This window comes from Alosa sapidissima, chromosome 10 (assembly GCF_018492685.1).
Source record: "Alosa sapidissima isolate fAloSap1 chromosome 10, fAloSap1.pri, whole genome shotgun sequence".
In the NCBI taxonomy this organism is placed as follows: domain Eukaryota; kingdom Metazoa; phylum Chordata; class Actinopteri; order Clupeiformes; family Clupeidae; genus Alosa; species Alosa sapidissima.
In genome coordinates, this window is record NC_055966.1 from 9732242 (window position 1) to 9760106 (window position 27865).

The following is a 27865-nucleotide window of genomic DNA, read 5'->3' on the forward strand; positions in this document are numbered from 1 at the left end:
CATTTGTTACCATGGTTATGTCTAGCGGAGAAGTTAACAACATGTAATTTGATCAGCTGATAGTAAGATAGAGGTAATATCTTGGTTAGTTGATAACAGAGCCGTATACGGTTGATAATAGTAATAATTGTGTGCATGTCTTGACAATAATGTGTTAGCATTCTACAAGTGTTAGAAGCATAGACTGTATGGTTAGAAGTGATATCAGGTAACAGCACACTTTGTATCATACAATTATTTTTGATGGATTGTAACTGCTGATTGCTTCTCTTTTGGACTCTTGAATTTTGCGCTTTGGGAGGGGCAAAAGGAGTTTTTCTCATATCAAGTAGAGTAGTTGCTATGCGATTTGCCAGTGACATAGGCACCTCATTGCGGCTGTCAAAAACGTGCTGCCAAGCTGCAGGCCCTCCGCGCTTTATAGTCACCGTTGCTATACATATTGGACAGTAGCTCTAGCCGTTTTAGGGAGGGGCTTAGCGAAGAGAAAACAAGGTTCTTCTGGGTCGTTTGATATCTCCAAAATTATCAGTCCTACTTTTTTTGTTGTTGTAAGTTTTCTGTATGAGGTGACTAGAGACGATCAATAATCAACTGTCCCGTTACAGATATTTTGGTGTCAGTTTGAGACTGATAGCTGCAGCACACTCTTCCTTTTCCTCCCTTAGTGATCAGGTAGAACCATAGGGTAGAACTATTGATACGCAGGTTTACGCAGAAAGTATCACCATTTCAGTATACCCACTTAAAATAGGCAAGGATAGGCCTACGTGTTAACATTTGGGGTTGATCAGTTAACTACTACATCACAGTATCCACTACAGCTAACTAACTAGACATGTCTTCATTAGAAAGTATAACGTTAATCATTGATCTGTGGAAACAATTAATTCTTTAAATAACAATGTTAAGGCAACACAATATTGTGTTTCAGTTTTCTACAAGCAACATCTCAGAATGTTAATGATTCTTTTGAATTTTGCAGGCTGGTTAACAGGAATCTTCAACTAAATTCTCGCGAGATATGTTGCTGTGCCTGGCTATTCACCAAACTTTTGACACGCATGTCTACGACCTACTGACGCTAACCAAATGCTGCTTTACGCAAGCAACGCAGCCCTAAACCGAGCGGGTTATCAAGGGGAATGTCGGTCTGTGTGTGATAGCTTTTCCGAGGCGGCTGGGAACGTCAACATAATGGGTAAGTTTTCTGTCTCATTATCACACATTTACCAACGTGCTTAAGAAACTATTTGATTTTAAGGTCAGACTAACATTAATCTTAGTTCGAATAAGCCAACGCCCAATAGCTGCTTTTACACTCACTTTACTGAGAGAGCGCGAGGGAGGCATTTCCTGTGGATTTTTTCCTCATGTGTCATTCCTTGTACCTAGCTAGCTGGTCTAGCTGTTTAGCTAGTTTGGCGATATACATATTCATGCTGTGTCCGATTAATTAAGTGTGAAGTGCTTTGGATCGTATTATGGTTGGGTTACGAACAAGAACACAGCTGAACTTCCTTAGCTTGTTGTCAGCTAGCGACATATAATGATCATATCACTTCGATCAACAGACCTCCCGACGTTTCCTAGCAAGATATCGCCAGCTAATATAGCCAGCTTCTTTCATGTACTTTATTTTTGTAGACATTACGTAGATCCTACTTTAGTGTTTGTTTTGTAGGCAGACATGTTCTATGCTTATATGTTAAATTTGTACTTTCAACAATGCTAGCCAACTCTGTGGTTGCTCTGTGACGTTAGGGTTATGTTCTCCCTCTGCTTTCTTTAACTAGCGGATAGCTAGCTACAACATTATGTGATTCATGATGCGATTAAGTTAGTTACTCCTTTGCAGTTAGTACAACAAACATATGTGCAACATTATGTATTTATCAATGACAACATAACGTTCAGTTGACGATAACTAGCAGGTCATCGTCAGAAAACGTTACCATTAGTTGTCAGCCGACGTCAGCTAGCTAGACAGCTTTCCATTTGCATTACATTAGGTCATTGAAACTGAACTAGTAGTTTAATGCTAGCAGTGGCACAGTCTGCATCCAGCTTTAGCAAAAGCGTCAAAGTTCCTGTTTCCTCCCAGATTAACCTAGATAGTTAACTACAGTAGATGTCGTTTACTATGAACACTAGAAGTCAATTTATTTCTCCATTAAATAAGCAGGATGGCGACATGAAATTAGCATTTAAACCTGGTTTAATATTTTCACGCATGTAGTTAGCAGTGTTTCAATGTTGCAAAACATGTAGGCTTCAAAGTGGGTGTAGTGTTCTGGCCCTGTCATCGAGCGATAAAATCATGTCTGGTGTCATTTTTAAGACTAGCTGGTTAGTCAGATTCAGATAGGGGCTAAGTCAAAGAATGTGGAGATACATTTTAAAAATAAATCATGGTGTTGTATTGTGAGTGGCAGAAAGCATCAGTTTCGGGGGGTGTGTAGTTCATCAGGGTGTCAATGTTAAGAGTTCATGAAAATTAAGAGTTTAGCCGTCCCATGGGCCCTAAAAATCACAGCATTAGGCAGCGATGTCTGCTTTGATTAAGAAGAGCATCACACATCGGCTAATATGTAATGTGCTTATGAATTAAAGCTGGCATTCTGCTTTGCACCTCTCAGTTGTAAGGTATGTGAATATTGGTCTAATTTCAGCTTAACTGCTGTTTGCTGATGGGTGCAAAGGTTGAGATGAGAAATATTTTTCAGCTCCAAATATCTCATAAATCAACCCAACGGAAAGCGTAGGCTAGGTAGGCCCTATTTATATTTAGTAGATTAGTCAATTCTGGGAATGATAATGTCAGGCTTTCTCCTGGACCATTTTAGTCCTAGAGCTTTCCCCTTTGAACACAGTTGGATGTGTTAAACTGATGAAGGTCCAAACTAGTTCACTGTTACAGATGTGCTCATGCGACACTGAATTAATGATGGCTCTGACATTAAAAGGCCAATTATGCTGGAATGGAGTGTCTATTGATGTGTTCAAATCAGGTTCTCATCTAGTGCAGTGTCACTGGTAGGCAGTCAGCTTCTACATGACAAACATTTGAGTATCACTGACTTGACTTTTCGCAAATTAAAGGTCAGAGTTGTGTGTTTGTGTGTGGGGTGGGGGACTACAGGCAATTTAATTATAAGTGACTTCTTACTGGTTTGCCTACTGTTGTGTTAAGCCTGTCCCTCAGATTACTGTTAATATCTCATTCAAATTTCAGTCTAGTTGATAGGGCTAGATGAGTATTCATATTTGTGGTTATCGTTATGTTTAGCAAAAAACAGGAAGCAATACTAAGAACCATTTGTTGGTTGCTGTTTTTTTTTATGTGGCTCACATCACAAGGTAGTTGTTCACACACAACTCGGGTATTTTAGGCACTCATTTTCCTCTCTCTTCTCCACTTCTTCTGTTCTGGAACATCGCCATTGCCACATGCACTCTTGATGCCTCCAACTTTGTGATTTGTCTGCCGCACTCCTGAACACAGCAGTAAGTATGCATGATTTTTATTGTCTTTTAATGTGTTTTCTTTGGATCTCCATTACAGTGGCATTGTGAAAATGATGGGAAATGCTGTCTTGCGCATTTTGTTTATTTTCTTTGTTTGTCTGTGTGTGTGTGTGTGTGTGGCAGCAACAGAAGAATTTGGAGGGATATGTAGGCTTTGCTAGCCTGCCAAACCAAGTGTACAGGAAGTCTGTCAAACGAGGCTTCGAGTTCACCCTCATGGTTGTGGGTAAGGACACCTCTTAATTTAGGGCTCTGAGAAACAGGACCCTGCAATCTCCGTTCAATATGAAATTTTCTGCTGCCTTTTACAATTACAGACCGTTGTTTGTTTTAATTTATTCCGTGTGATGGTGTGCAAGGAAGGAACTAAGAGAAGGAGAGAGTGAGCTGTGAATACAGAGCGGAGCATGTGTGCCTCTCTGGATCTGGTGTGGGAAATATCCTGTTGAACGCTCACCAAATCCCACACGTTCTGGACATTTTGGGTCACATGATAACCCCACAGGAAATGGCAGTCTGTCATATCTGTGAAATCAGCTCCCAGACAGGGAGGGGGTGATGATGGTTACACAGCAGTCTGATTCTGATTCTATTTAAAATAGTCTTTCTAGAGTTCTAGATTCTTTAGTGGTGATGCAGTGCAGTAAGCTTTGATGCATACTTAAAGCAATTTCTTTCTAAATCACCTGAATAAGCACAGCTTCATCAGCATGGCTTGGCCCATTGGTGTTACTAGAAGTGCTGAAAGAACAAGCGTGATTTACAGTAAACTTAAACAATGTCCTTTAAAGGCAAATTGTTGGCGGTGAACCAGGTGACCCATTGGGCTCAGCTTCACTTTGGAGCCCATCTGTTGGGGCTATCTCTATACAACACTCACTTTGTGGTCTTAGCTTTCTGAGTCTGAGCTAGCCCTGTGAATGTGTGTAGACTGCCTGTCGGTTTTACCGTTTCCCTTCAACTTGGCATGCACAAATTTGTAAGCTTGTACATAATCAAACAAGCTCGAGCTCTACTGATTTCTCAGTCGCTGCACACAAGTCTGTTAGAACTCCCCAGGCTTCAGCCAGATCCGAGTGATCTTCCCCGTGCTCCTGGACACCTCTTCGCCTCTCTAATGAGGCCGAGCTGCCGTCCACACAAAGGCTCTGAATAGGACGGCCTGGACAGGCCGTATAATGGCACCATTCTCCGCTAGTCGGCCCCATAAAGGCCTGTTTTCTTATCCTCTGCTCCCTCCAGTCGGACGCGGCGCATTCTTCCACCAGTTCTCCCTCAGTGTGTTTTTTTGTTCGTGTCATGAATGCCAGACACGCTCCTCTGTTTGCGGTGAATGTTATTAGTTCAAGCAGAAAAAGACCCACTGTACTGGCCAAAGTGCTTGCAATCCCATTATTAGTTGGGTCTGAGTTATCCAAATGTTATGGTATGTTTGTTTCTGTTTTGGAGTGTTATTATATTTCGTGCTCATGTAGAGGCTTTATATTAAAGCAACACCAAAGAACTTTTCCTCTGTTGCACGCACTATTTGTTTATCCAGCACTGGTTTTGGAAATAACAATGTCACGATGTATTGCGACATCAGATGCAAGTCACATTTGTAGTTTCTTATGTGTCATTCCATCAAACTACAGATCCGCTACCCGATCTGGCAAACTTACATAATGCGGTTATTGCTGATAGAGGGCCGCGAAGCGAATGCAGAACTGCCGTTCACCCTGTTACGAGTTGATGAACCACTGAAACGATTTTGGAAACATTATTTTAAGGTAGAAAAAACTCTTTGGTGTTGCTTTAACAAATGTTTGTTTGTGTTTCACAGGTGAATCTGGTTTGGGCAAGTCAACACTGATCAACTCCCTGTTCCTCACAGACCTCTACTCCGCAGAGTACCCTGGTCCTTCAAACCGAGTCAAGAAGACTGTGCAGGTCAGAACTGCCTGTGTGTCCAAAATAGCCACGTCACTGCCTTCATAGATTTACCAATTTCCCTTTTAGCGGGTTCATGCCAGGGCCCAGAGTTGTTGTAGAAAGCATTCCTACTTTTACTTAGCTTACCCATCGACCCCTGCTACATTTGGACACCCATTTGGTGATTTAATCAATGTCACTCCCACTTAGAATCCATTTGGGTTGATGTCCACATTTCAGGAATAGTTGATTGGCCCACATCCCCTTGTTCTGTCATCAGTTGGGACTGAAAAAGCTTTCAGACATCATTGACTTCACATGACCTCACATTTTAGCCTTGTTAAGAGCCAGACAGACACAACAAGCAGCAGCAGTAGCACCACTACCAAGTTGTTGCCCCACCAAGCGTCTGCCTTCCCAGCATATTTGGTTAATAGTACAGTTCTGCATTCTGCATGTCACTACATGCAGCTGTTGGCTGGGACTGCACTATTTGTTTCGTTGCCTTGTGGATTTCTCAACGGATTTCTGCATACATTTAATTTGTTGATGGTGTTACACTGGTGTAATGGCCAAGAAACGTTATTAATCAACAATTATAAATGTCGCAAATCCCCGGAATTACGTTTTTATTTTTCCCAAAGTCTGAGTTGCCAGTGTGGAATGATGATGTTTTTTAACATCCACCCAGTGTTTTGCTTTGTATGGATGTAGACAGAGAAACCACCGGTGACCACTGTGCTTGCAGAATTAACCTCAGAAATCTTCTTCCTCTATCCCTTTTGCAGGTAGAGCAGTCCAAAGTGTTACTCAAAGAAGGTGGAGTCCAGCTTCTCCTCACGATAGTGGACACCCCAGGCTTCGGCGATGCTGTGGACAACAGCAATTGGTAAGGAGGCTTTGATTTAGGTGTCCATCCTTGTGCCGGTGTCCATGAGGGCTAAGGGCCAGGAAGTTTGCCCTTACATCACTTCACATCAGGGCTACTCAGATATGTCATATGAGCTATGACATCACCTTACATCAGGGCTACTCAGATATGTCACAAGAGCCATGATATCAGACAGGGCCCAACGTTAACTTGCGTTACAGGCATGAGGTTTTGGTTGCCAAAGCCAACCAAATGGTTGCCATCATTAATGGCCTGTTATTTGTTTTGCGTACTCGATAACAATAACACTAATTAGTCTTTAGACACACGTTTGAATTTATTTCACATAGCCTATTTCATAAAAGAAATAGAGACAAAAGAGGTCATACATGGCCTACTATGTCCCTTTACAAAACAGAACTATAGTCATTTGCAACTCTAGTATGGTGAGATTTCTGTAGTAGTTCTATGGTAGTGTATAATAGTTTTGTGATGTTCTGTAACATCATATCCTTACCCTAGTGAGCATGTTCGGAATCATTCATGTTCTGCATGGCACTGTCTATTGGCCCATCTACAGGAGCAGCCACCTCGCGACTTTAGCGAATCTCTTTGCAGTTCTTTTATGCTGCATCAATCGCCAGTGTTCATCCAGTCCTTACATCCTGAACGAAGTATTTCCCAAGACAAGAGAACTTGTTCTGTCATTTATTGCGGGGTACGTTGTGTACGGTCGTCAGGTTAATTTTCTGTGTCTTTCGAAGAGTCCAGAGTTTTTAGCCTCCCATGCCTGCACAAAGCTTTTTCTTTTGGGCTTGAGCTTCAAGCTCCGAGTCCTCCTTGTTTCATTTCATTTTGCACTTTAACGTTAGTGTTGCTTACAGATGAAGTCTGATTACGTTTAATGGCAAATCAAAATAATTTAACATGTTTTGTTATTTATCTGTTTTGCCATTGCGAGTGAAAAATGCATCTCTGTATCACAACCCTGCGCTTCTGGGGAAATATAACAATTATGACTGAGATCGGGGACGTAGTCTAGTAAACAAATCAGAATGCAAATATAAACATCAAATACCATCAATATTGATTTAGCGGTATTGTAATGAAAATCATATTAAAAAGTACAAGAAAAAAGTGGGCTACAATATGTGGTTGCCACGGGCCAACCAGGGGTGATAAGCAGGTTGACACTTGTCAGAATTTGGTTGTGCTTTATGTGTGTGTTAGGAAGAAAAAGTGTGTGTATGTACGCACTTAAAGTATATGCAGGCACACATATTGATCTGTTTGACCTGTTCATCCACTGACCAAAACACCCTGCGTATTTCTGCTTGTTGTCTCAGCTGGCAGCCAGTGATCGATCACATCGACAGCAAGTTCGAGGATTACCTGAACGCCGAGTCGCGGGTGAACAGACGGCAGATGCCCGACAGCCGGGTGCACTGCTGCCTGTACTTCATCGCTCCCTCGGGCCACGGGTGAGTGACAGCCGCACTGAGCCCCGATGCTGGATTAACCTCATAAAGAGGCTAGACACATCACCAGGCACACACACACACACACCACACTCACACACTCTGAGCCACTACTGATTTAGTGCTCTCACAGGCTTAAGAGCTTGCTAGGTCAATCCAGTGAGATGTTGTGACGGATCACAATCAAGACATTTTTTTATGATTATTTGAGAGGTTTATGTTTGTATGACTAGATAGTGTGTGTGTAATCCATGAAATCCTATGGATGTTTTAACAGACCTAGAGTTTGTTTGCATTGTAAAATATGTTGAGGTTTGTTCCAAGGTTTTGAAGTCAGATGCATTTGAAGCTATGTATTTTATTAGTGCATGTGATCTAAATATACATTGTGTGTGCACATCCTGTGGGACAAATTCCTCAGGATTCATGCTGAACTTGGGGTGAGTGTCTGTGTGTCTTATTACGTCTCTTCTCCCGTTCCCACTGAGCTGCTTGCTGTGAGGGACAAGCATTTGTGTTGATGTCCGTGAGGAGTACTGTGTGGCCGGTCATAGGCATGGACTAAAGGCCGAATCCCTCTGGACAACTCTATGGGACGCCCTGTCCTCATAGCCCTTCTCTCAGCACTCCCATCTGTGACCTGTCCACTTGACAGATCAACAGCATATGCTGTTTGCTGTTACGTTCGTAAACACTTGACCACACACATGCGTGAGATAAGCCGGTTTCCCCTTTTCTTTGTTTGACGACCGTGTGTGTGTGTGTGTGTGTGTGTGTGTGTCTGTCTGTTAGAGTGTGGTGAGCGTAATGGTGGTGGTTAAGAGGTGATGAAAGCTGAATGCCATGCCTGTTCTCTCGTAGGCTGAAGCCGCTGGACATAGAGTTCATGAAACGGTTGCATGAGAAGGTGAACATCATCCCCCTGATTGCCAAAGCAGACACACTCACCCCCGAGGAGTGCCAACAGTTCAAGAAGCAGGTGGGCTTGTGTTTTTTTTTTTTTTTTTTTTTTTTTTTTTCATTTTGTTTTGTTTTGGTCATAGTTTTGTTTGTTTAGACAGAAGTCCATCTGTGTTTTGTCTTGCCATGTTGCACACACACACACACACACCATCTTGTTCTGCTTTTTCGGTGCTAAGTTCCATTTGAACATTTTCCCCTCAGTTTTATTTCTGTCTCCGTGCTGCCCACTGACCAAACTGAAACGCGTGAGGCCCTTGTGATTTGAGCGGACTCCCAGGGTTCAGCCATCTGGTGCGGAGGACTTAACGCAATAGGAGGGGAGAGGGTGAAGGAGATGGAAAGCCAAATCTCTCTTTCCTCCTCACTGATACCAAAGATCAGCTTAAAAGCTCTTAACAAGCTGAACTCATGCAGCACATACTGTATAGCAAGCTCAAATCAGAAAGTAATACTTTCAGGCTGTCTGAAGGGTGCAGACTATGCTTTATTGAATCTCTGCTGAAAGTACAAGTTCAAGAAGAGATTACTAATACTTGGCTGTAGGAGGCAGAGGCACTTTATTGTCACGGAAGGCATATTTGTTTTTAACATGAAGATGCTTGCTTAAAATGATAAATTAACTCAAGGCAGCTTTAGAAACCTGTTTGTTATGAATGTGTCTTCTCTAAGCCAGCAGCCTGACTGAGTCAGGTCCCTTCAAAGCGCAGAGCAGCTAATATTTAGGTATTGGCCCTCCAGGGGGTTTAGTCAAATTAAAAACTGTTGTGTGTGGGATTTCTAGAACATTTGGCTTCTGCAGGCTCTGCTCACAGGTCCTTGCATGCAATAGTTTAAAGGAATTCACACGGAAGCCAAGTGTTTTGACACTAGAGGCCAACACTCGCTGTCCAAGAATGCAAAGGCATCTTGTTACTAGCAGGTGTCTTGAAAGTGGTGGTTCTTGAGCCTGGTGGAGAATGATTTCAAACAAAGTAAAAAACTGATATTACTTGTGCTCCTGTTTTCCCCTTCTTCAACTGATGCCCAGCACTTACAGCTGCCAGAGCTAGAATCAAATTAAATGTGTCATGAATTATCTTAATATGTGAATAGCTTAAAGGTTGTATCAGCGATTGCAGGCCCAAAATAGGCTCAAACATAAATGATCACATTCATTTAAACTTTCCTAACGATCCGCTAGCTGCCTGCCCCATAAGTACCACAAATGGTTATAGACAAATTAGTACTTCCCAGAAGGTCTAATAATATGCCTGCTCTGCAGATTATCTTCAAAGTAAGATGACACTTAAAATCTCCTCTGATAAATGGAATAGCAGATTTGACGCAGATTATTTTGACCTCATAGTAGCCCGCTTTCCCTACAGTGTTGTACACAACTGTAGATAGGAATGTAGTGACCTCACACTTTTTGCCATTCTCAGATGACTCAGTTATTCACTCTTTGCAAACAATTTGACTTCCATTGCATTGTGGATAGTCCTGTTGTAAGCTAACGAACGTTGGTGGACATGTTGCTGAACTCACTGTCCCCTTCCCAACAGATCATGCGAGAAATCCAGGAGCACAAAATCAAGATCTACGAGTTCCCAGAGACAGATGATGAGGAGGAAATGAAGCTGGTGAGAAAGATCAAAGTAAGTATCCACAAGACACTGCAGACATGCGATACATGGAGACTCGGCGCTTATTACAAATTCTTGAGCCCAGAGACTCAGCTCAATCTGCCCCACTCCTTTTTGCCACCTGAGTGGAGTTTCTTTTCTTCAGAGTTTGATTCTGAAGAAGGTCACCTTCATGATGGTGGTTGTAGGTGTTGGGACTGTGGTGGATCCGGCTGTTTAGGGGGGCTTTTGTGCTTTTTAGCCAAAAACCAGAAGTAGTGTGTGTGTGTGTGTGTGTGTGTGTGTGCGCACTGTAGAATTTTGCAATCGTAGTGCTAGATCTGTTATTCAGGTGCACAAGGTGGACCCGGCTGTTTAGGGGGGCTTTTGTGTTTTTTAGCCAAAAACCAGAAGTTGTGTGTGTGTGTGTGTGTGTGTGCGCACTGTAGAATTTTGCAATCGTAGTGCTGGATCTGTTATTCAGGTGCACAAGGACTCATAGTGTGGGCGTTGGCCATTGGGTTTATCCAGAGACATTCTAATGAGGAGACACAGTTCTCAAAGAATCACCCATAGATATGTATGGGGTTAGTTCGTAACACAAACAGGGCAGTCATCTACACACATTCCGCCCCTTCCAGAAATTGACATGTGAATACATTGTGCCAGTCATGTGGTATGTTGTGAATACATCAGGCCAATTATGTGTTGTGATCCCGCAGCTGGAGCGAGGTTGGTGTGTCGTGATTCGTGAAGCCTTGCGCACACGCAGTTTTGCCTGAAATAGATGCCCGATAAGTGCCCAAAAAGCGCTACAATATGGCCGCCGAGTGGAGGGACTTTCCTAAAAGGACTTTGGTTTAACTTTTTTTTAGCTATGCATATCCAATTATTATAAATAACTGTTGGAGTTGGAGAAGGATAGAGAAGGCATTTATCTAAGAAAATCACGTTCTCACAGTTTGTTTCTGGTCAATGTGACCAGTTTCAATTTTTGTGAACAGGAAAGCTTTTATTGACCTTTGTCCTTTCGCCCTTCTTACAGGACCGTCTGCCCCTGGCTGTGGTGGGAAGCAACACCATTATTGAGGTGAATGGGAAGAGGATCCGGGGGAGGCAGTACCCGTGGGGCGTGGCAGAGGGTAAGACACTGGCGCACGTCTGACACGCCATATATCATCCCTCACTTCCTGCTTCAGTTCACCTCCATCCTTAAGAGTCATTTCACACCAAAGAGTCAAGGCGACTCCAAACAATTGTGAAACTGCAGTGATGAATGCAATGCATGAATCATTCAAAAATGTTTCAAGTTGTCTCATGCAGTTGTAAAAGATAAAAGGTGTCAAATTACTGTTTCAAGGTTTTAGAATGTTTGTACTTCACGCCTCTTGTGACGTTGTCACTCAACTAGTCAAGAAAGCGTCAGAGAAGTACAGTGGGGTACTTAGAACCTCTGAAGAACACCTGTGTGTACAACATCAGTCAGAAGGGTACATATTAACAGTCATAAGGCACACAGAATGTAGATAAATAGATAGTTCCTTCTTTCCTTCCGAGGGAAATGTTAGAAATGTCAACTGACTTGGTTAACTTTACTAAAGGGTTGGAGGAATTGGCCTTTAATTCACATTACAAGGTGTAGTGCACACCTTTGAGCAGGAATGTGTTTTGTGATAATGATTGAATTTGAAAGTTTCTGGACAAAAGCATCTGCTAAATACCCTAGCAATAAATAAAGCTATAGCAATAACTCCCGCGAAGTGAACCTTTTTTTTTATTTTATTTTTTATTTTGTGCTGTGCATTGTGAAGTTGTGTGCGTCTGTACTAAAGGTGTCCGTAGACACGGGTGTCATGTATGATACTGTATTTGTTTATTTTTTTGTCCTGTCCTGCAGTTGAAAATGGGGAGCACTGTGATTTCACAATCCTCAGGAACATGCTGATCAGGTAAGGGCTTGAGTTAAGTGTGTGTGTGTGTGTGTGTGTGTAAGGGTGGGCAAGTCATTAGCACAGGCAGCCAAACTAAGCTGCTTACATGTCCTTAACTTTTTGTGTCTGTTGCCTGGCAGACTGGCAATATAAGTGTGGTCACGTATCACGTTTTGGCATATTGTGGCATTACCTGCATAATACTGCAAACTAAAACTCTCAACACGGCACAGACTGCACTGGCAGCACACAGAGGCTTTCACATCTACACACAGCTAACTGAGTCATTTGTTCTGACCAGACCAGCTAGAGCAGATTGACCAGGTAAAACCTCGAACAAAAAGGTGCCCACAGAAATGATTAATACAAAGCACTGGATTTGGTGCATGATCCCTTTGCTGGGCCTTGTGGACCAAACCACGAGCACACGAAGGGGAGACCTCGGGCCTCACTTTCCTGTGTCCCACTTTCACCCCAAGAAGGGTCAAATCGGTACGTAATGGACGAATGAAATATGCAGGTCTGATTAGGCAAGAGGATATCACAAAACTACATTACTGTCCAGAGTGCCTTTGGTATTGTGTGAGAGGGTGAGCGTGAGGTCTACCATACCATCAAAGCAGTGGAGGCAGTGTCCTCATACCTTTGCCACAGGGAAAGTGCCGTAAGGGATTGATGGATGCTGACTGGACACAGCATGATTTCAGTTTAGCCGTAAGTGGACCACCAGGTAATAGCGCCTCACCCAGTCACTACTGCAGAGTGAATTTTGCCTGTTCATCTGTTTCCACTGTACAGAACCCATATGCAGGATCTGAAGGACGTCACAAACAACGTTCACTATGAGAACTACAGAAGCAGGAAGCTGGCAGCGGTCACCTACAACGGTGTAGACAACAACAAGAGCAAAGGGCAGCTCACCAAGTGAGTGTGTTGTGTGTGTTGTGTTTGTTTGTCTGTGTCAAGTAAGTCAGGGCCTATGGTGTTCCTTCACTGCTGTGCCATTAGTTATTTTCAGCGCTTGTGGTAACCTCACCAGCCTCACATAAACTCTGTCACCTTTGGTTTAAGTCCAATGTCCATTTATTCCACCGGCTTCAAACCAAATGCACAATTTCACACATCTGCTTCACTAGCGATGCACAAGCACATACCCGCAGATGCACACTCAGATTTAGGATGACCGAATGACACACACTGGTGTGTTGCTCAACACCCACCTGCCAAATCAAGCTTTGTTCATCACTGCTGTTTATTTTATTAACCCTTAATGATATCTATGCATTCATGATGTTATGTTGTGGGTTTGCAAAGAGGGGGACTATTGAACATAGTCCTTAAAGGAGAACTCACAGATGTCTCTCGAGGTCTCCAAATACTGTCGGTGCAGAAAACAAAAACAAATTGGTGCCACCTAGCTTGAGTTGCTGCAGCCAACAGCTCGAGTAGCAAGGCAGCTACAGTGCTACACTTTGTGGCTGTAATTAGTTTTTTTGTACCGACAGAACTCGGTGACCTCAAGAAACAGAGATCTGTGTGAAAACTCAGATTTCCCCCCCCCCCCGTTAAATTGGCCAATGTTCAAGTAAACTTGGTAACTTCCAGTTTCACAGACATGTTTGTTTGAAAACGGAGACGTTAAATTGTGACCTCTCCGCTCTCTTTGCAATACCTGGTCATGCTCATTCACTCTGCTTCTTTAGCGCATGGTTTTGATTTCAGCATGTTAAGTATGTGTGTTTCTGTTTTTTAGACTTGACACAGTTGACGGCATGTAAGTGGTCATTTAAGTTCCTCCAAACTCTCATGTTGTGTAAGGTTCTCTCTCTCTCCCCCCCTCTCTCTCTCTCTCTCTCCCTCTCTCTCTCTCCCTCTCTCTCTCTCTCTCTCCCACACTTCTGGGCTTTTCCTTTCCCCAAAGAGTAGATGGTGTTGCCCTACAGCCCTTAATTGCCCTGACTTTTACCCGATTATAAGAGGGAAACAACATACCAAAGCTGACTTCCATTTAGTACATTTGCACCAGTAGATTTTTTCCCTGGAATATTCAGTAGGTTAAAGTGAAATATGACAAGTATTATTACAAAGATGTTCATGACAAGACACACACACACACACCCTGGTATCCCCTGGGTCTACCTCCTCCTGCTCCATCTGTGTCCCCTCACTCCTTGTGTCTGTCCACCTGGGAGATGTGTTAAGAGTGTGTGTGTGTGTGTGTGTGTGTGTGTGTGTGTGTGCGTGGGGGGGGGGGTAGTAGCAGGGGATGTTAGATAAAAGTCTAAAAATGGCTGTTGGGTCTCAATGGGAGACTAGCCGAATGGATGTGGGGGGCATCAGTGGAGAGAGAGAAGAGTATCTGCGTTTAAAGGAGGTAGGAATCATAGCAAGGGGATGAGTGGCTGGTAACATATGAGGACAAGACTGTGGGAGCCCATGTTGCTCTGTGTGACTGACTCGCTGTGTGCTTTGTGTCTGCTCTCTCTTTCTCTCTCTGTGTGTGTGTGTGTGCACATGTGTGTTGTCCATCCCAGGAGTCCCCTGGCCCAGATGGAGGAGGAGCGTAGGGAGCATGTGACCAAGATGAAGAAGATGGAGATGGAGATGGAGCAGGTGTTTGAGATGAAGGTCAAGGAGAAGGTGCAGAAGCTCAAGGACTCCGAGGCAGAGGTACATCCCTACCCTCCCAGGTTACCTGACTGAGCGGTCAGCGGTACACATCACTGGGGCTCTCATCTGCTAGAACAAGTTTGCTAGAATCCACTCTCCAAAGTTTTCCATTAGAAAAAAAGTCTTCCTAGTGTCTGGTGAGATGATATTTGCCATAATTCCATGTTGCTTTCAAAGCACCCTCTATGATATATGCACCCAGAACAAACATAAAGACTTAAACACAAAGTAAGAATTTTCTATTTTCTATATACTGGCTACCCTTTTTCAACATGCTGGACAATGATGCTAATGGGGTAGCCAGTGCATCGAAAACTGAAGAAAAAAAACAAAAATGCCTGCACGGTAAGGCAAACTTACATAGTGCAATACAAGGCGTTCCGGGAGTGCCTCAGCCAAGACGCCATTTTCCCAGTACATCATCAACATTATTATAAATTGTTATTTTAAAGGGAGCAAAGCACCACATAGTGTTGCTTTAATATCCCACTTCAAACTCGGCTGGGCGTAGTCTAGACTAGATGTGCATCATGTCTGGTAATGACCTGATTGCGTTGAGCACATGCTGTCTCCTCTTCCCCTGGTCTGCAGCAGAACATTAGGCCAACACTAATATGATCCTATCTATTCAATATATTAAGGGAAATAATCCTGGAAATTTGAGTGTGGAAAAAGTGTGGGGTTTTGAAATGAGAGCTGTGTAGGACCCATGCCTATGACCTCCTCCTCACAGCTGCAGCGGCGTCACGAGCAGATGAAGAAGAACCTGGAGGCCCAGCACAAGGAGCTGGAGGAGAAGCGGCGCCAGTTCGAGGAGGACCGTGCCAACTGGGAGTCCCAGCAGCGCCTTCTGGAGCAGCAGAAGCTGGACGCCTCCAGGTCAGAACCACTGCCCCTCTCAGTCGCCGGCAGCTCCTTGTCCTGTAGCGCAGTGGTTTCATCCAGTGGTCTGCCACCCAAGATATATATTTTTTTTAAAGGGATTTTTATGGAATTGATCAGGACACAACTGCCACTCACCTGACGTTGACCTTGATGATGAGAATAACAAAGATCCAGTTTTTACATTTAATGTTACATTAAAGAAATTCTGGTACCAGTGTGTTTTTATAACTAAAACCTGGCAGATTTAACATTTGGTTTAATAAATGTGTAAACAACTCCGTTGATTAGTTTTTGATGCTAGTGCTAGTGCTTGTGTCGTGTCTTCTCTGTTCATTCACAGCATTCTCTCTGTGTCTCTTATTTTATTTACAGAACTCTGGAGAAAAACAAGAAGAAAGGGAAGATCTTTTAAAACCGTTCAGATGGGAGCTTAAGTTGTACGTGCTAGCAACCCACAGCCTGGGCCAATGGCAGGGTGTTGGCCTCGGGCCAATGCAAATGCACACACACATACAGACCTTTACACAGGCGCACACACACACACACACACACACACACACACACACACACACACACACACACACACACACACTCAGCTTGGCGGGGTCTGTGAGGACTGTGCTATGTGATGAGCTAAAGAGGGTTGAATAGGGGTTCTCTCTGGCCAGGGGAGTATCTACCTAATCCCACCTCATTAGGCAGGCCAAACCCATATATATATATTATATATACTGAATTCTGTACTCAGAAAAGAAAGGTTTATTTTTTGCTGTCTTTTGTTTTTTGTCCCCCCCCCCCCCACACCTTTAACAGCCAACTTCAAACGCAAGACATCTCTAACTGTTGCACAATCATATTTCTCCCCCGTTATTTGTTTACCCGTTATCAAACGAAAAGAGGACAAAACAAAACTTATCCTTTGTGATGTCATTTTTTTGTCTTTTTTTTTTTAGGAAAATGCCATTTAACTTTAACTTTTTTTTTTTCGTGTTGTGAGTATGAATTGCTTAAACCTTGTTCTCTAATGGTGTACCATGACGCATAGCCAAAAGAAAAAGAAAGTGCAACCTGTCATCTGTCACTCTTAAATCTTAAGAGAGAAGCCACAAAGCTGCCTTCTTCTCACAGCTGTTTTTTTAACTCTCCCAAATGTTTCCAGACTTAAATGCTCTCTCTGTCTAGCCACTAGCCTTGGACCACCATTTATAACATAATTGTTATATTTCATTTAGTTTATTTTTATATAAATATATATACCGAGCCAGCTTAAGTAATATTTTTTTGTATGTTAAGAAAGGCTTCTTGGAGAGGCTTGTGAATTGGATTGACAGGTTCAAATGAATTCATAAGGCAGATTATGCCAATTTAAAGAATAAAACATGAACATTGTCATAAGCATTTGCAAGGCTCGTCTGTAACTTATACACAAGTTACACTCACTGCAAATGCATGTCTGCAGCATATTTTTTTTGTTTTGTTTTGGTCATGTACTCCACTTCTGTATTTTTAAGTTTATTTTTCATTTGTATTGTACAGTCACTTAATAAACTTGTGATGATAACAGGTTTTTAGTTTCCAAGATATTTGTCCAGTTGTCATTGTGCTCTAGAGGGCAGTGTTGCAGTTTATAATGGTATCCATCGATCCAATTCGGACCTGCTTATGGTCTGATTAGTTTGTTGGTGCCAAGGAAATTAAATCACAAACCTGTTATCTTTAAACAATAATTTTATATATCAGTGTTGATACAATTCATGGGTAGCTGTGTTTAGTCAAAAAAACAGAGAGGTTTTTAATGTTTTATTTCCAGTAGGCTGTCAAAGCCACAGCTCCGGTCCGACATGTATTGACAACTATGAAGGTTTTAACTCCCAGGTTGATGGTCCTCCAAACCCTGAAGGAGACGACAGCTTGGTAATCATGCCACTAAACTGGCAGGTTGCAGGGCACCGGAGGGTGGTGAGAATACTCTGCAAATAAAAATGGCATGTCGATTATTTAAGACAGATGTCGTTTTAGACAAAGTCTCAAATATTCATATCAAGTGAAAACTGCACTTGCCGCTTTGCTTTCTTAGATTCCGCTTGCCCATTAATCCGACAAAAGACTGGAATTTCTGCCCTAAAATAAGGCAAACACACTAATTGGAAGTACCCTATAAATTGTTTTACTGTTCGCAAGTGCGTTAGAATGTAGATTCACAAAACAACCTACTGCCTCAATTACTTAATATAAGCAGTGTTGGGCAAGTTACTTCAAAAGCGTAATGCATTATTTATTACTTGTTACTGTCATCTCAAAGTAATTTGTTACATTACAATATTACTGTCTTTGAAGTGTAAGGCATTACACTACGTTTACATTACTTTCACCAAAATAACAGGAAATATGGATTTGGTGTTCTCAATAGATCTTCATGGGTTCAATGCAGCTCATTACACGGCAGAAGGTGATGTGGTATGGCATAATGACTGAGCTAGGCTTAAGGCTAACAAAAGAACAATATAATGGTTGCAGTTATGGCTCATGGGACAATGTAGGCCCCAAAGGCCAAAGGTCACTCACAACTTAATATAGTAAAATATAGCCATAGTGAAATTGTATGTTGACTTTAAATGGTTCTCATCATTGCTGGTTGCCTTTCCTTCCACTTACAGTGGTGTAGACTTAATGCAAATAGTTTGAGAATAATGGCTACCATATTTGTCTGTAAAAGCAACATTTAAGTTATTCTCACTGCTTGAAATGAGAAGTATAGCCTAACCATGTTAGATCTGTTGCATGAATGGTAGAGAACTCAAATTCCCTTTCTACAGTCATCTAAACAAGGCAATCAAATTCCAGGACCAGCATAGATGACTTTTTTAATTATTGGATAATCTTCTCTGGTGCCAATTGAGCATTTCTCAATTTTGGATTAAAAAGCAAAGTAACTTCAGTTACTGAGAATTGTACCGACTAAAATGTTACTGAAATTGTATTGGTAATGCCTTACATTACTGCATTACAGCAAAATGCAATGCATTACTGTAATTACATTACTTTTTTAATGCATTACTCCCAACACTGAATATAAGAGCTTTGCGCGCACCTCTCCACCAGAGGAATTAATAACAAAGTTAGCAGGGATACAGCATGCGTTTCTACGAGCCTCTAACAATAGCAAGGGCTGCATGAACTGCGTAAAAACTGTTCACTTACTTTTGCGCGTCACTTGTGTTTTTGCTGTAAAACAAAATCCAAATCACAGGTTAGTATTAATACAGCAATTGCTTTTAGTTGAAATCAGACAGTTGAATAACTGTTACCTGTGGATCTTTTCCCCATTAGACCGAAGAATTGTTGTGCACCGGGTTTCCTTATGATTCGCAGTAATGCCTGCAAAGGCTCCGGATCTAATAAGTGACCCTGAGAGGGGTAGTCCTAAAATGTGGTAAAACCTTTTTAAAAGGATGCATATTTTGTGGAGCAAGTCAGAGTTCAACGTGGCAAGCAGTTAAAAGATTAAAGATGAGTTAGCCTACAAACCTCAAGTTGGAAATTTTCCGTTGACAAGTTGTCTTCGCTGGAATACAGCTCCTGGCAAAACATATTTGCCAAACTGCAAAGGACTATAATTGACAGCAGAGTTTTCATCTTGCCCTGAGAGCGTGCGCCAATGGACGAGCGATGCCGTTAAAGATGCAGGAACACCAGTATATTCTAGATTTTCAATAATTGAAATATGTCCTATACTTGACTATCCATTGAAACAAGGTATGAGAGTAAAGAAAATGTCTTCTCCACAGACTTTGATGTGCAGCATTGCAAGAACTGTGGTGCACTTTCGTGTGCGTCCCAGGGAGCGCGCGTCATTTATACAGTGCAAACCTACTGTCAAGTGGCATGTGTAATTATAATGTGTTAATTCGCGCCTTTACTCCTCAGAGACGACTATACCAACCCAGTCATGATGTAAATCGCGACCATTTGTTCAAACCCAATTTACACCATGAAAATGAGAGTTGGCATGTATGGTCACCTTCATAGTCTGGACAAGTTACCATGGTGTATGTGGCATATATGTCATACATTTGCGTACCCTTGTTATTTCTAGCATGAACTACAAAAGGACAATGTGAATAGAAAGAAAGTGATATAAAATCTACATTTGATATAGGCAGCTTATAGTTTTCAACCATAGTGCAGCTGCTGGCTAAGTTTGCCCATCATTCTCGCTCTAAGAAATGTAGGCTAGTTAAAAAGTTGTTTTTAAATACTAGATATTTGACCAAAGTATTATTTTCCCTTCTGCAGCATAACTTCTGCACATTGCGCGTCCTGTAGCCTAACTGAAGTTAAATTTGAAGTTAATTCAATGAAATGATTTGAACACAACATTCTAGGCTACATATTCTGATAAACATATCCCATGTGCGCAATGGCAGTCAAATGAAAAGCGTATAAAATTGACGCCGGCAATTTAAAGCAGAGCTCTACAAGTTCTGTACAGGACGCACAATGAAGAGATGGAAATTCTTCTCTTCATATTACCCATCTATGTATAGAGAACACACATGTTTTCCAGCCGCAGATAATCACAAATATACAATGATGTGGAGTTGTATGAGAAACAGAATATTCAATTAGCCTACATAGGCTAAACGATTAATATTCCCCCTTGCCAATTAAAATCAGCGCTCTATGCATGAAGCTCTATGCACACATTTTCTCAAATGGATAGCTTATTTGACCCTTTGAGCCACCGTAGGTTACGCCCACTTAGTTTAATACTACTTTAGAAGAGAAACAAGGAAGTCTGGTGTATAACGGTACTTTTGCACCATGACAGAAATTTGTCTGATAATCGCGTTTGTATTTTGTTTGTTTATTAACGCGTGTTTAACAGGATTTCAAATACAGGCATATTCATCGTCTAAACTGAGACTTTCCCATAATCTAGACGAGGAAAGGCGGAATTTGGCGCCGTTAATTCAAACCATCCACTTGAAATATCAAAGAAAACATAATGACATTACAGGTTTTGAACCGGGAGACAATGCAGCTCCATTTCAGATTAAGACATTGGATGGGGAATTTAAGTATCCCGTGCAAAAGAAATCGTCCGTGGTTATCCACGCCTTCACTAACAAGTCGGCTTTCTTGGAGTGCTTGTGGTCCTCAAACGCCTCACTGACCGACTTGGTCGAGTACCTGCCCGAAAACACTCATGCATTGTTTTTATCTCTGGATGACTCTGCTGCTGAAGACGCGCTTTGGATGAGGGAGCAGGTCTATCACATTGCCTCGGCCTCTCACAGGTAGGCTATAGGAGGCCAGAATAGAACGCGTCCCAGCATCAAATTGACCATACGCGTGTTGGCAGTTTGATGAAAGTGTCAATGTGTTTCACATGACTAAATCATGTTCTTACTGGACACAAGCGACAGAATTATTCCAATAGGTTAGTCCTCAATGCATATTCATATTCACGTTTCAGAATTAACTGTTTTTTGTTTTGTTTTGTTTTTTAACTCTCACAGGGGGAAAGATGTCCTCTCCAGATTACATTTTTCACCCGTCCCTGTTTTTGCGTTGGGCAACTGGATCCCGAAGGTCCTGTATTCCTGGGGTTGCAGTGGACACAACTGCGGCTTGGCTCAAGCTGTGTTCACTTCCATAGGTCTGTTGCGTTTAGAGGCTTTTATTTGTGAGGCTCAATCACTTTTGGAGCGAAGCAAGGAGGATTCCATGTCCACTAACCAAATCATGTGCAGTTTTCTCCCATGTTAGTTAAATTTGATTCATGCAAAACATCTTTGTCTTCCACACAGCATGGAATATACCGGTGATCGCCAAGCGACTGAACGCCAGGTATGATTGGTTGAACGGCCACTGGGACCAGAAACCATACCGACTGAGGGATGGAGGTGATGGTTGTTCACCCGCTTCCTCAGTTGCAGGTGCCGTTGCATGGGTTACTGATAGCGGTTGTTCATTTTTTACCAAGGTATGTCTGTCTAACACCATAGTCAGTAACAATGAATTCTAGTACACTGCAAATGTACAACTCTCACATAGCCTAATGTCAAAGCCAGTTGACACAATGATGCCAATAGGAAATATACTGCCAAATGAAGTGACATGTTTTTATTCTGCCCCAGGTGAAGAACATGGCAGCCTCTAAAGCAGTGGGAGTTCTGGTATATGCTTCAACTGGGCATCCAATCAAAGACATGAACTGTATTGGAGAGGAATGCTACACTGCGCTAGGAATACCTGCTGCCATGGTGCACTTAGAGGCATCTGTTGACAACATCCTTCGGTATGTTGTCTTTGTACTGAAGTCATGTTTTTTAGTGCACTCCCACAAAGCTGGGAGAAGAAGTGAAACTCAGCAGCTTGTTGCTACTGTCCACCTATCTTTCTGTAGTTAACTTTGCTCACACTTCCTGTTCTCAGTTCCTGATGTTTGTTCTCTGTGTGTGCATCCTTGTAAATGTCTTATGGTGTCTAGAGCTGGGAAAGAAGTGAACGTGTCTTTCCAAACCACTCCCTCTCCCAATTTCTTCTTTGGAATCGACCAGCAGGGGGTGCTGTGTGAGACGGGCTGGCTCCTCTACCCCACTTTCAGATTCCTCAGCTGGCAGGCCCAGTGGTTAGTGAACTTATTGATCAATTTTCTTTTTGCTCACAACATGCAGCATGTCAATACCATCAGAAAAAAATCCAGCTACAGTAAAACCCATATGTGCTGCCTTGAGTCGAGTATTATTGCAAACAGAAACAAGTGGAGGTATGAAGTAAGAGATTTGAGGTTGAGAGTCCTGCAGTCTGCTGTCCTGGTCTGTGTATTGGTTCGTGACAAGACACACACATACACACACACACACCATTGCAACTTTAGCAAGAAAGATTGTGTGCTACTTTTATTATGTAGTCCATAACTGTAGAGCACTATTACTGTATACAGAAACAGTCAGATGTGTGGCCCCTGTAGGTTTGAATACCAGGAGGGCTTGAGGGAACACCTAGAGAGGCCAGCTACAGTCGTGCCTGTGTTTGACCGCGTCCAGATGCAGGGGGAACATGGGGCTCAAGCCACGGTGGACCTCCCCACAGGTCTGTTTCTGCACACACCTGCATTGTCCGGCCTTTTGGACGGCACGAGTTTGCTTTTTCCCCAAAGTCCCAGAATGGGCTCGTTTCAACATGCGTTTTCTGTTGCCTTTGGCAGGTGGGCTGGACTACAACGTGCTGGAGCTGGACGCCTCCCTGTCCTGTCCCGGCCGAAGGGATGAAACATGTGCTCACTGGGACCACACCGTGCAGCTGTTTGTGTGCTGTGACCACTTCAGCCCGTACTGCAACATGGAGCTGGGACGCTGGATCAGCGCATTCCGCAGGTTACACTCACTTGTAGTGCTTCTCTGCTTTTTTTACTTACCACTATTTTATTTTTGATGGTTCCATTAAGCATGTCCCATTTTTAACCCGACTCAATAAAAAAAATATGTATATTTAGCATTTATCCTTTTTTACTTTTTATCACTTTTTATTTTCGTACTATTTATTCAATTTGTTTTAATATATTTTATATGTTTTATATGTCTTATAAGCTTGTTATATGTTTTATAAGTTTTATATGTCTATTTCCTCTTATATCCTTTGCCGTAATGTATCAGTTTAGTAACTTTGACTGTACAGTATTTTAGTACATCCCCTGTTGTTTTTTAAATGTGCTATATAAATAAGCTTGTTTTGACTTGACTGACCTGTTCATATTCAACAGAGGAATTGGTCGTTGGATTACTGATGTGTCTCCGCTCATGCCCTTGTTGAATAATGGGAGATGTACGTTCACCATGAAGACTGTGCCCTGGGCCATGCCCTGGGTCGTGACCCTCAACCTTCGCTTCAGTCAAAGCAATCAGTCAGGTCAGAGGCTCACCCGTGTTAACATGATTAAAATGTATTTATGCGAAACAACAAATGTACACACAAACATACAGCCCAGATTTTTTTGAGGCCATTGGCCTCACAATGTAAGCAAACTGAATGCGTTGAAATTCGAATAGCTCACGTAAAATGTATTTTTTTTTGTTATTTGGTTTGTCCCTGACAGTGGCTCATGTTCCCTTGGTGATGCTGGCGGTAAGAAGGCCAAAGGGCTTAGAGAGAGAGAGAGAGAGAGAAACCGAGAGATAGATATAGAGAGAGAGAGAGAGAGAGAGAGAGAGAGAGAGAGAGAGAGAGACAGTGTTCCAGGAACTCAACAGGTGTCTTGCTAACAGTGGAGTGAAATGGCGAGAAATGAGTCTCTGGAGGGGCGTCTGGACCTGTTCATCCCTCTGCAACAGCCTTCAAAATATCAGCCAAGTCAAAAAAATGACCCTCCCCTCCACATAGACATTTCAAGCAGTGGGGTTGTGACGCATACTGTCGTTAACTTGTTGCTTTTATTTCACTCTGGTTGCTGATGAACATATTCCAGATCTTTTTGAACAAGGTTTTCTCTCCCTTTGTGCTGCAGCTTTAAGGGGGGAGTTCTAATAATGTCAGCCATTTTGTTCCAGCTATTTTAATCAAAGAAACCGGCAATGGTGAAAGGCTTCAGCCATTCAAATTGACATCACTGTTTGATGGAGGCACATTTGACAAAGGCTACAATAAGAGATTCCAGCCACTGAAGTTTACCATCCCAACCTCAACCAAGAAGGTAATCATCAGATGATTTGTATTTTTTGTACAGATAAAATAGCACAAATAGACAAAATAAATTGGCCCTTTATAAATCATTATTCAGTAAGTTGCTCTACTGTTTAATGTAATAATTTGTGTCAGACAGAACCCATGAGATTTCCTTAATAGGAACCCACAAGATTTCTTTTTTTCAAATGTGATGTCAAATGGGTGTCACCTTGACTTTTGAAACCATTTTGTTTGTGTGACAGGTTGAGCTGTATGCCGTCATCACTGGCCATGGTAGCGATGAGTATGGCTGTGGAGAGTTCTGTGTAACCTCGCACCATTTCCTGGTCAATGGCATCTACAATAACACCCGCATTTTCGACACTGCAGGTAAAAAAAAAAAAAGAAATGCTGTGTCCCTGTAGCCGAACTATTTAAACACTTGACAGTGGGGTAATTGTTAAAAATACTACCTAGATGTAAGTACTTATGTACTGATTTCAATGCTTATGACTAGTGGAAATGATTCAGGACCTTTAGTCAAGAAAAAAAAAAAAAAACTCTGTTACAGCTGCTTCCTACTTTGGTTGAATCCACTCTCAGGACACAAGGTCTGAAAGTTGCTGTGAACAAATATTCTGACTCCCCGACACACGCTGTAGACAAGTTGATTAAGAGATCCCAGAACAGTTTTCTAGGAAATGGAACCTGTGAAATGTATGAAACTGAATACACATAGTCTACTAGTAACACAATGTTGTTTAACAGCAAACACGTGTTAAAGCTTTTCTGCCAGTGTGAAATGATGAGTTAAGAAGTGTTGCCAGGTTTGTATGGAATGGAAATGCTATTTGTGAGATGTAATATTTTGACTCTGATGCCCTGTGCAGGAAGCGCCCTTGGTTGTGCCCTCCGCGTGGCAGAGGGGGCTGTGCCAAATGAGCATGGCACCTGGCTCTACGGGCGCGGGGGCTGGTGCGACGGACTGCAGGTCAACCCATGGAGGGTTGACCTCACTAATCAGGTAATCGTTGAGAGTGTTATTGGTTCTTAATAAAACATTTTGGGTTTAAATTGAATTTTGAATAGCGGAAAAGTAGTACGCCCCAAGAGATGGTAGGGTTGTTGTTAGGCATGAGACAAGGCTTATTGCTTTTCTAAAACGTTACTACATATATTTGGCAAGATTTCATGAAATAAAGACACTGACAAAAGAAATGCAATGATTTATTCATAAATAATATAATAACCATTCTTCCACCAAAAATATATTTCTTGTAGTGGAATGGTTGCCAAGCAATGCAGAGACACAGCAACACTAAATTATGTATAATTTCATGGTGGAGTAATGTACAAATGTAATACAGTCAGAGTGAATGGTTGCAGTGTGTTTTACAATGGCTTTAAATGCGCTGTAATCAGGGACTTTTTCAGTCTTAATCAGTTATAGAAAGCTAATTTAATAACGAGGTATGAGCAAGATCCTAAGCACGAACATTGCTGGACTACATCACTGCTCCCACGCAACACACAATATTTAGTTCATGCCAGAGACACTTTGCTCATTGAGTGACTTTACACTATACTCGTCATTTAAATTAGGGCCTTTTATATGTAAATGTTTGTAACGTGTAATTTATATGTAAATGTTTGTAAATTATTTTATTAACTTCTACTGTCAAATAATTATGTTTCAACTTTTAGATGAAAACATCAATATCGCTCAAACATTAACATCAATATCACTCAAACATTAATATCAATCAAAAATATCAATATTGTTTGAGAGGTTATTTCTATTTCAGCACAAGAGATGGATTCATTTTGAAACTTTAAAGTTTTTAGACAGTTATTCATAGTTTCAAGAATTTTGTCCGGCTTAAGTTCCACTGAAGAGCCAGTGATTTAGGGCACCATAGTCACCGTTCTTCCTGAAGGACTTCAGTGAAGAGTCTTGAGGGACACGTGTGACGTATTTTGAATGAGTGGATCCTTGAGTTTATCCTTGGACATCACGCAGCTGGTTATGGCAATGGGCCCAGAAAACAATAAGTTCTGTATTTTCGGTTCGGTTTCAGTTATTCAGACAGAATACATTATAATGTTATCACTGCTGATTGTTGTGCATAGTGATTTAGACAATAATGTCATCTAAACAAATTGAATCCTCTCTGACTCACTGTTACAGCTTGACTGGAGTGGAGCCAACAGTATCCACTACTTCGGTTTATATGAAGGAATGGACCCCAATCCGTCCAGCAACCCTGGCTACATTGTTATGTGTTCATATCTTGTGTTCTACAAATGATTCATTGTGTGCTTGTTTGTTTGTTTGATTGATCATTTAAATGGTTTGTGTGTCAGTTACTAAACCACTGTGATTAAAATCTCTATTTTTCCAACTGTTTAGACTATCTTTTGTTTATCACAAAGCATACTCAAATATTCTTCTTTACACATGGAAGAGGTTGCATTATTGTAGGCAGTTTTATAAGAAAAGTAAAATTGCCTTGAACGTTTGTGCGCCTACAAACAAAGCCAAAGCTTTTCTTCGATATCTCTAATCAAGCCAAGAAATGGCAAAAGGAACTCCTGAATTGAGGTCACTTCAGAGTTCATTGTCATACTTTAGTGGCTAATTCCCTCAATTTTGCAAGAGTGTGTGATGTGATGACCTTGGTCAAGATTTTTTTGAGATTCTTAGTGGCTTCTTGGGCATAAGTAGGCCTAACTTATGACTTCCAGTGGGTTGTTTGGCCTGTAGATGGTAATGTTTGAGCTAAGTGGCAGCAGCCATTAATTTGAGATCCCTGTGGTCCTTCAGATAGAATTAGACACTTATAGAAGATTCTTTGTGGAAAGCTTTCAGAAGATGAAGTGTGATGGCTTGTCTATGCGCTGGTCTAAGGGTTTGTATTATTGACATCTGCCATGAATACATGTTACGATCAAACCACAAATTCACACAGACACACTAAGCCTTGGGAATGTATTGCACACATCCATATGGATTCATAGAATGCCAATTGATGATTCGAAGAAGAAAAAAAAACAGGAAAAATTCACATTGTTAGAAAAATGTTTTTTTTTTTTTATTCAACACTTATTTCATGTTGTACAGTTTTAAGACATCCTCATAATTAGATAAAGCTGTTAAACTAAAATACAGTACATTCAAAATATGTGTCATGTCCATGTTAATAGCTTAGCACTGTGATACAGTACGTACTGATTATATAATTTTGTAACCACACACTGTGTTGTAACATAGTATTGCTGCAAGCAGGTGAGAACCTATTTTGTAATATGTTCGCCTTCGAGCATCTCTATTCTGGTCCTACCCTGGCTTGTGGAAGA

At 41.8% G+C, this 27865-nt stretch overlaps 3 protein-coding genes across 6 annotated transcripts; 2 read left to right on the plus strand and 1 right to left on the minus strand.

The window, feature by feature from the left end:
• Positions 1 to 4: 4 nt before the first annotated feature.
• sept7b (septin 7b) lies at positions 5 to 17401 on the plus strand. 4 transcript variants are annotated; one of them, XM_042107393.1, is made up of 16 exons: positions 5 to 73; positions 986 to 1201; positions 2046 to 2047; positions 3652 to 3754; positions 5351 to 5457; positions 6228 to 6328; positions 7657 to 7791; positions 8650 to 8767; positions 10293 to 10385; positions 11398 to 11494; positions 12250 to 12301; positions 13082 to 13207; positions 14037 to 14057; positions 14818 to 14953; positions 15687 to 15832; positions 16211 to 17401. In XM_042107393.1, the coding sequence occupies exons 2-16, from the start codon at positions 1093 to 1095 to the stop codon at positions 16248 to 16250; spliced, it is 1386 nt and encodes a 461-aa protein (XP_041963327.1). In that variant the 5' UTR covers positions 5 to 73; positions 986 to 1092; the 3' UTR covers positions 16251 to 17401. The 4 variants fall into 4 exon arrangements, with proteins under 4 accessions (XP_041963327.1, XP_041963328.1, XP_041963329.1 ...); XM_042107394.1 differs by lacking the exons at positions 5 to 73; positions 14037 to 14057; XM_042107395.1 differs by lacking the exons at positions 5 to 73; positions 2046 to 2047.
• LOC121720918 (protachykinin) lies at positions 17321 to 19719 on the minus strand. Its single transcript, XM_042107407.1, has 5 exons — positions 19367 to 19719; positions 19147 to 19261; positions 19040 to 19063; positions 17900 to 17959; positions 17321 to 17808 (listed from the first exon to the last, which is right to left on the minus strand). The coding sequence occupies exons 1-5, from the start codon at positions 19472 to 19474 to the stop codon at positions 17765 to 17767; spliced, it is 351 nt and encodes a 116-aa protein (XP_041963341.1). The 5' UTR covers positions 19475 to 19719; the 3' UTR covers positions 17321 to 17764.
• Positions 19720 to 20619: 900 nt separating this feature from the next.
• On the plus strand, positions 20620 to 26910 carry si:dkey-256h2.1 (uncharacterized protein LOC337520 homolog). The gene is made up of 12 exons (XM_042108278.1): positions 20620 to 21138; positions 21361 to 21500; positions 21652 to 21827; positions 21982 to 22142; positions 22335 to 22475; positions 22818 to 22939; positions 23055 to 23223; positions 23610 to 23755; positions 24394 to 24536; positions 24772 to 24898; positions 25399 to 25532; positions 26697 to 26910. Exons 1-12 carry the CDS (start codon positions 20663 to 20665, stop codon positions 26814 to 26816), a joined length of 2055 nt encoding a protein of 684 aa, XP_041964212.1. The 5' UTR covers positions 20620 to 20662; the 3' UTR covers positions 26817 to 26910.
• Positions 26911 to 27865: the final 955 nt, after the last annotated feature.

What these genes read in the sequence shown, in the direction of transcription:
- sept7b (XM_042107393.1), top strand. Translation starts at nt 1,093, where the DNA reads ATGCTGCTTTACGCAAGCAACGCAGCCCTAAACCGAGCGGGTTATCAA. An exon ending in ATCGCTCCCTCGGGCCACGG is followed by an intron (nt 7,792 to 8,649) that starts GTGAGTGACAGC and finishes GTTCTCTCGTAG; the next exon opens with GCTGAAGCCGCTGGACATAG. An exon ending in TCAAGGACTCCGAGGCAGAG is followed by an intron (nt 14,954 to 15,686) that starts GTACATCCCTAC and finishes TCCTCCTCACAG; the next exon opens with CTGCAGCGGCGTCACGAGCA.
- LOC121720918 (XM_042107407.1), bottom strand. Translation starts at nt 19,474, where the DNA reads ATGAAAACTCTGCTGTCAATTATAGTCCTTTGCAGTTTGGCAAATATG. An exon ending in CGGAAAATTTCCAACTTGAG is followed by an intron (nt 19,262 to 19,366) that starts GTTTGTAGGCTA and finishes ACCACATTTTAG; the next exon opens with GACTACCCCTCTCAGGGTCA. An exon ending in GAATCTAAGAAAGCAAAGCG is followed by an intron (nt 17,809 to 17,899) that starts GCAAGTGCAGTT and finishes TTTTATTTGCAG; the next exon opens with AGTATTCTCACCACCCTCCG.
- si:dkey-256h2.1 (XM_042108278.1), top strand. Translation starts at nt 20,663, where the DNA reads ATGACAGAAATTTGTCTGATAATCGCGTTTGTATTTTGTTTGTTTATT. An exon ending in ATTGCCTCGGCCTCTCACAG is followed by an intron (nt 21,139 to 21,360) that starts GTAGGCTATAGG and finishes TAACTCTCACAG; the next exon opens with GGGGAAAGATGTCCTCTCCA. An exon ending in CTCAGCTGGCAGGCCCAGTG is followed by an intron (nt 22,476 to 22,817) that starts GTTAGTGAACTT and finishes TGGCCCCTGTAG; the next exon opens with GTTTGAATACCAGGAGGGCT.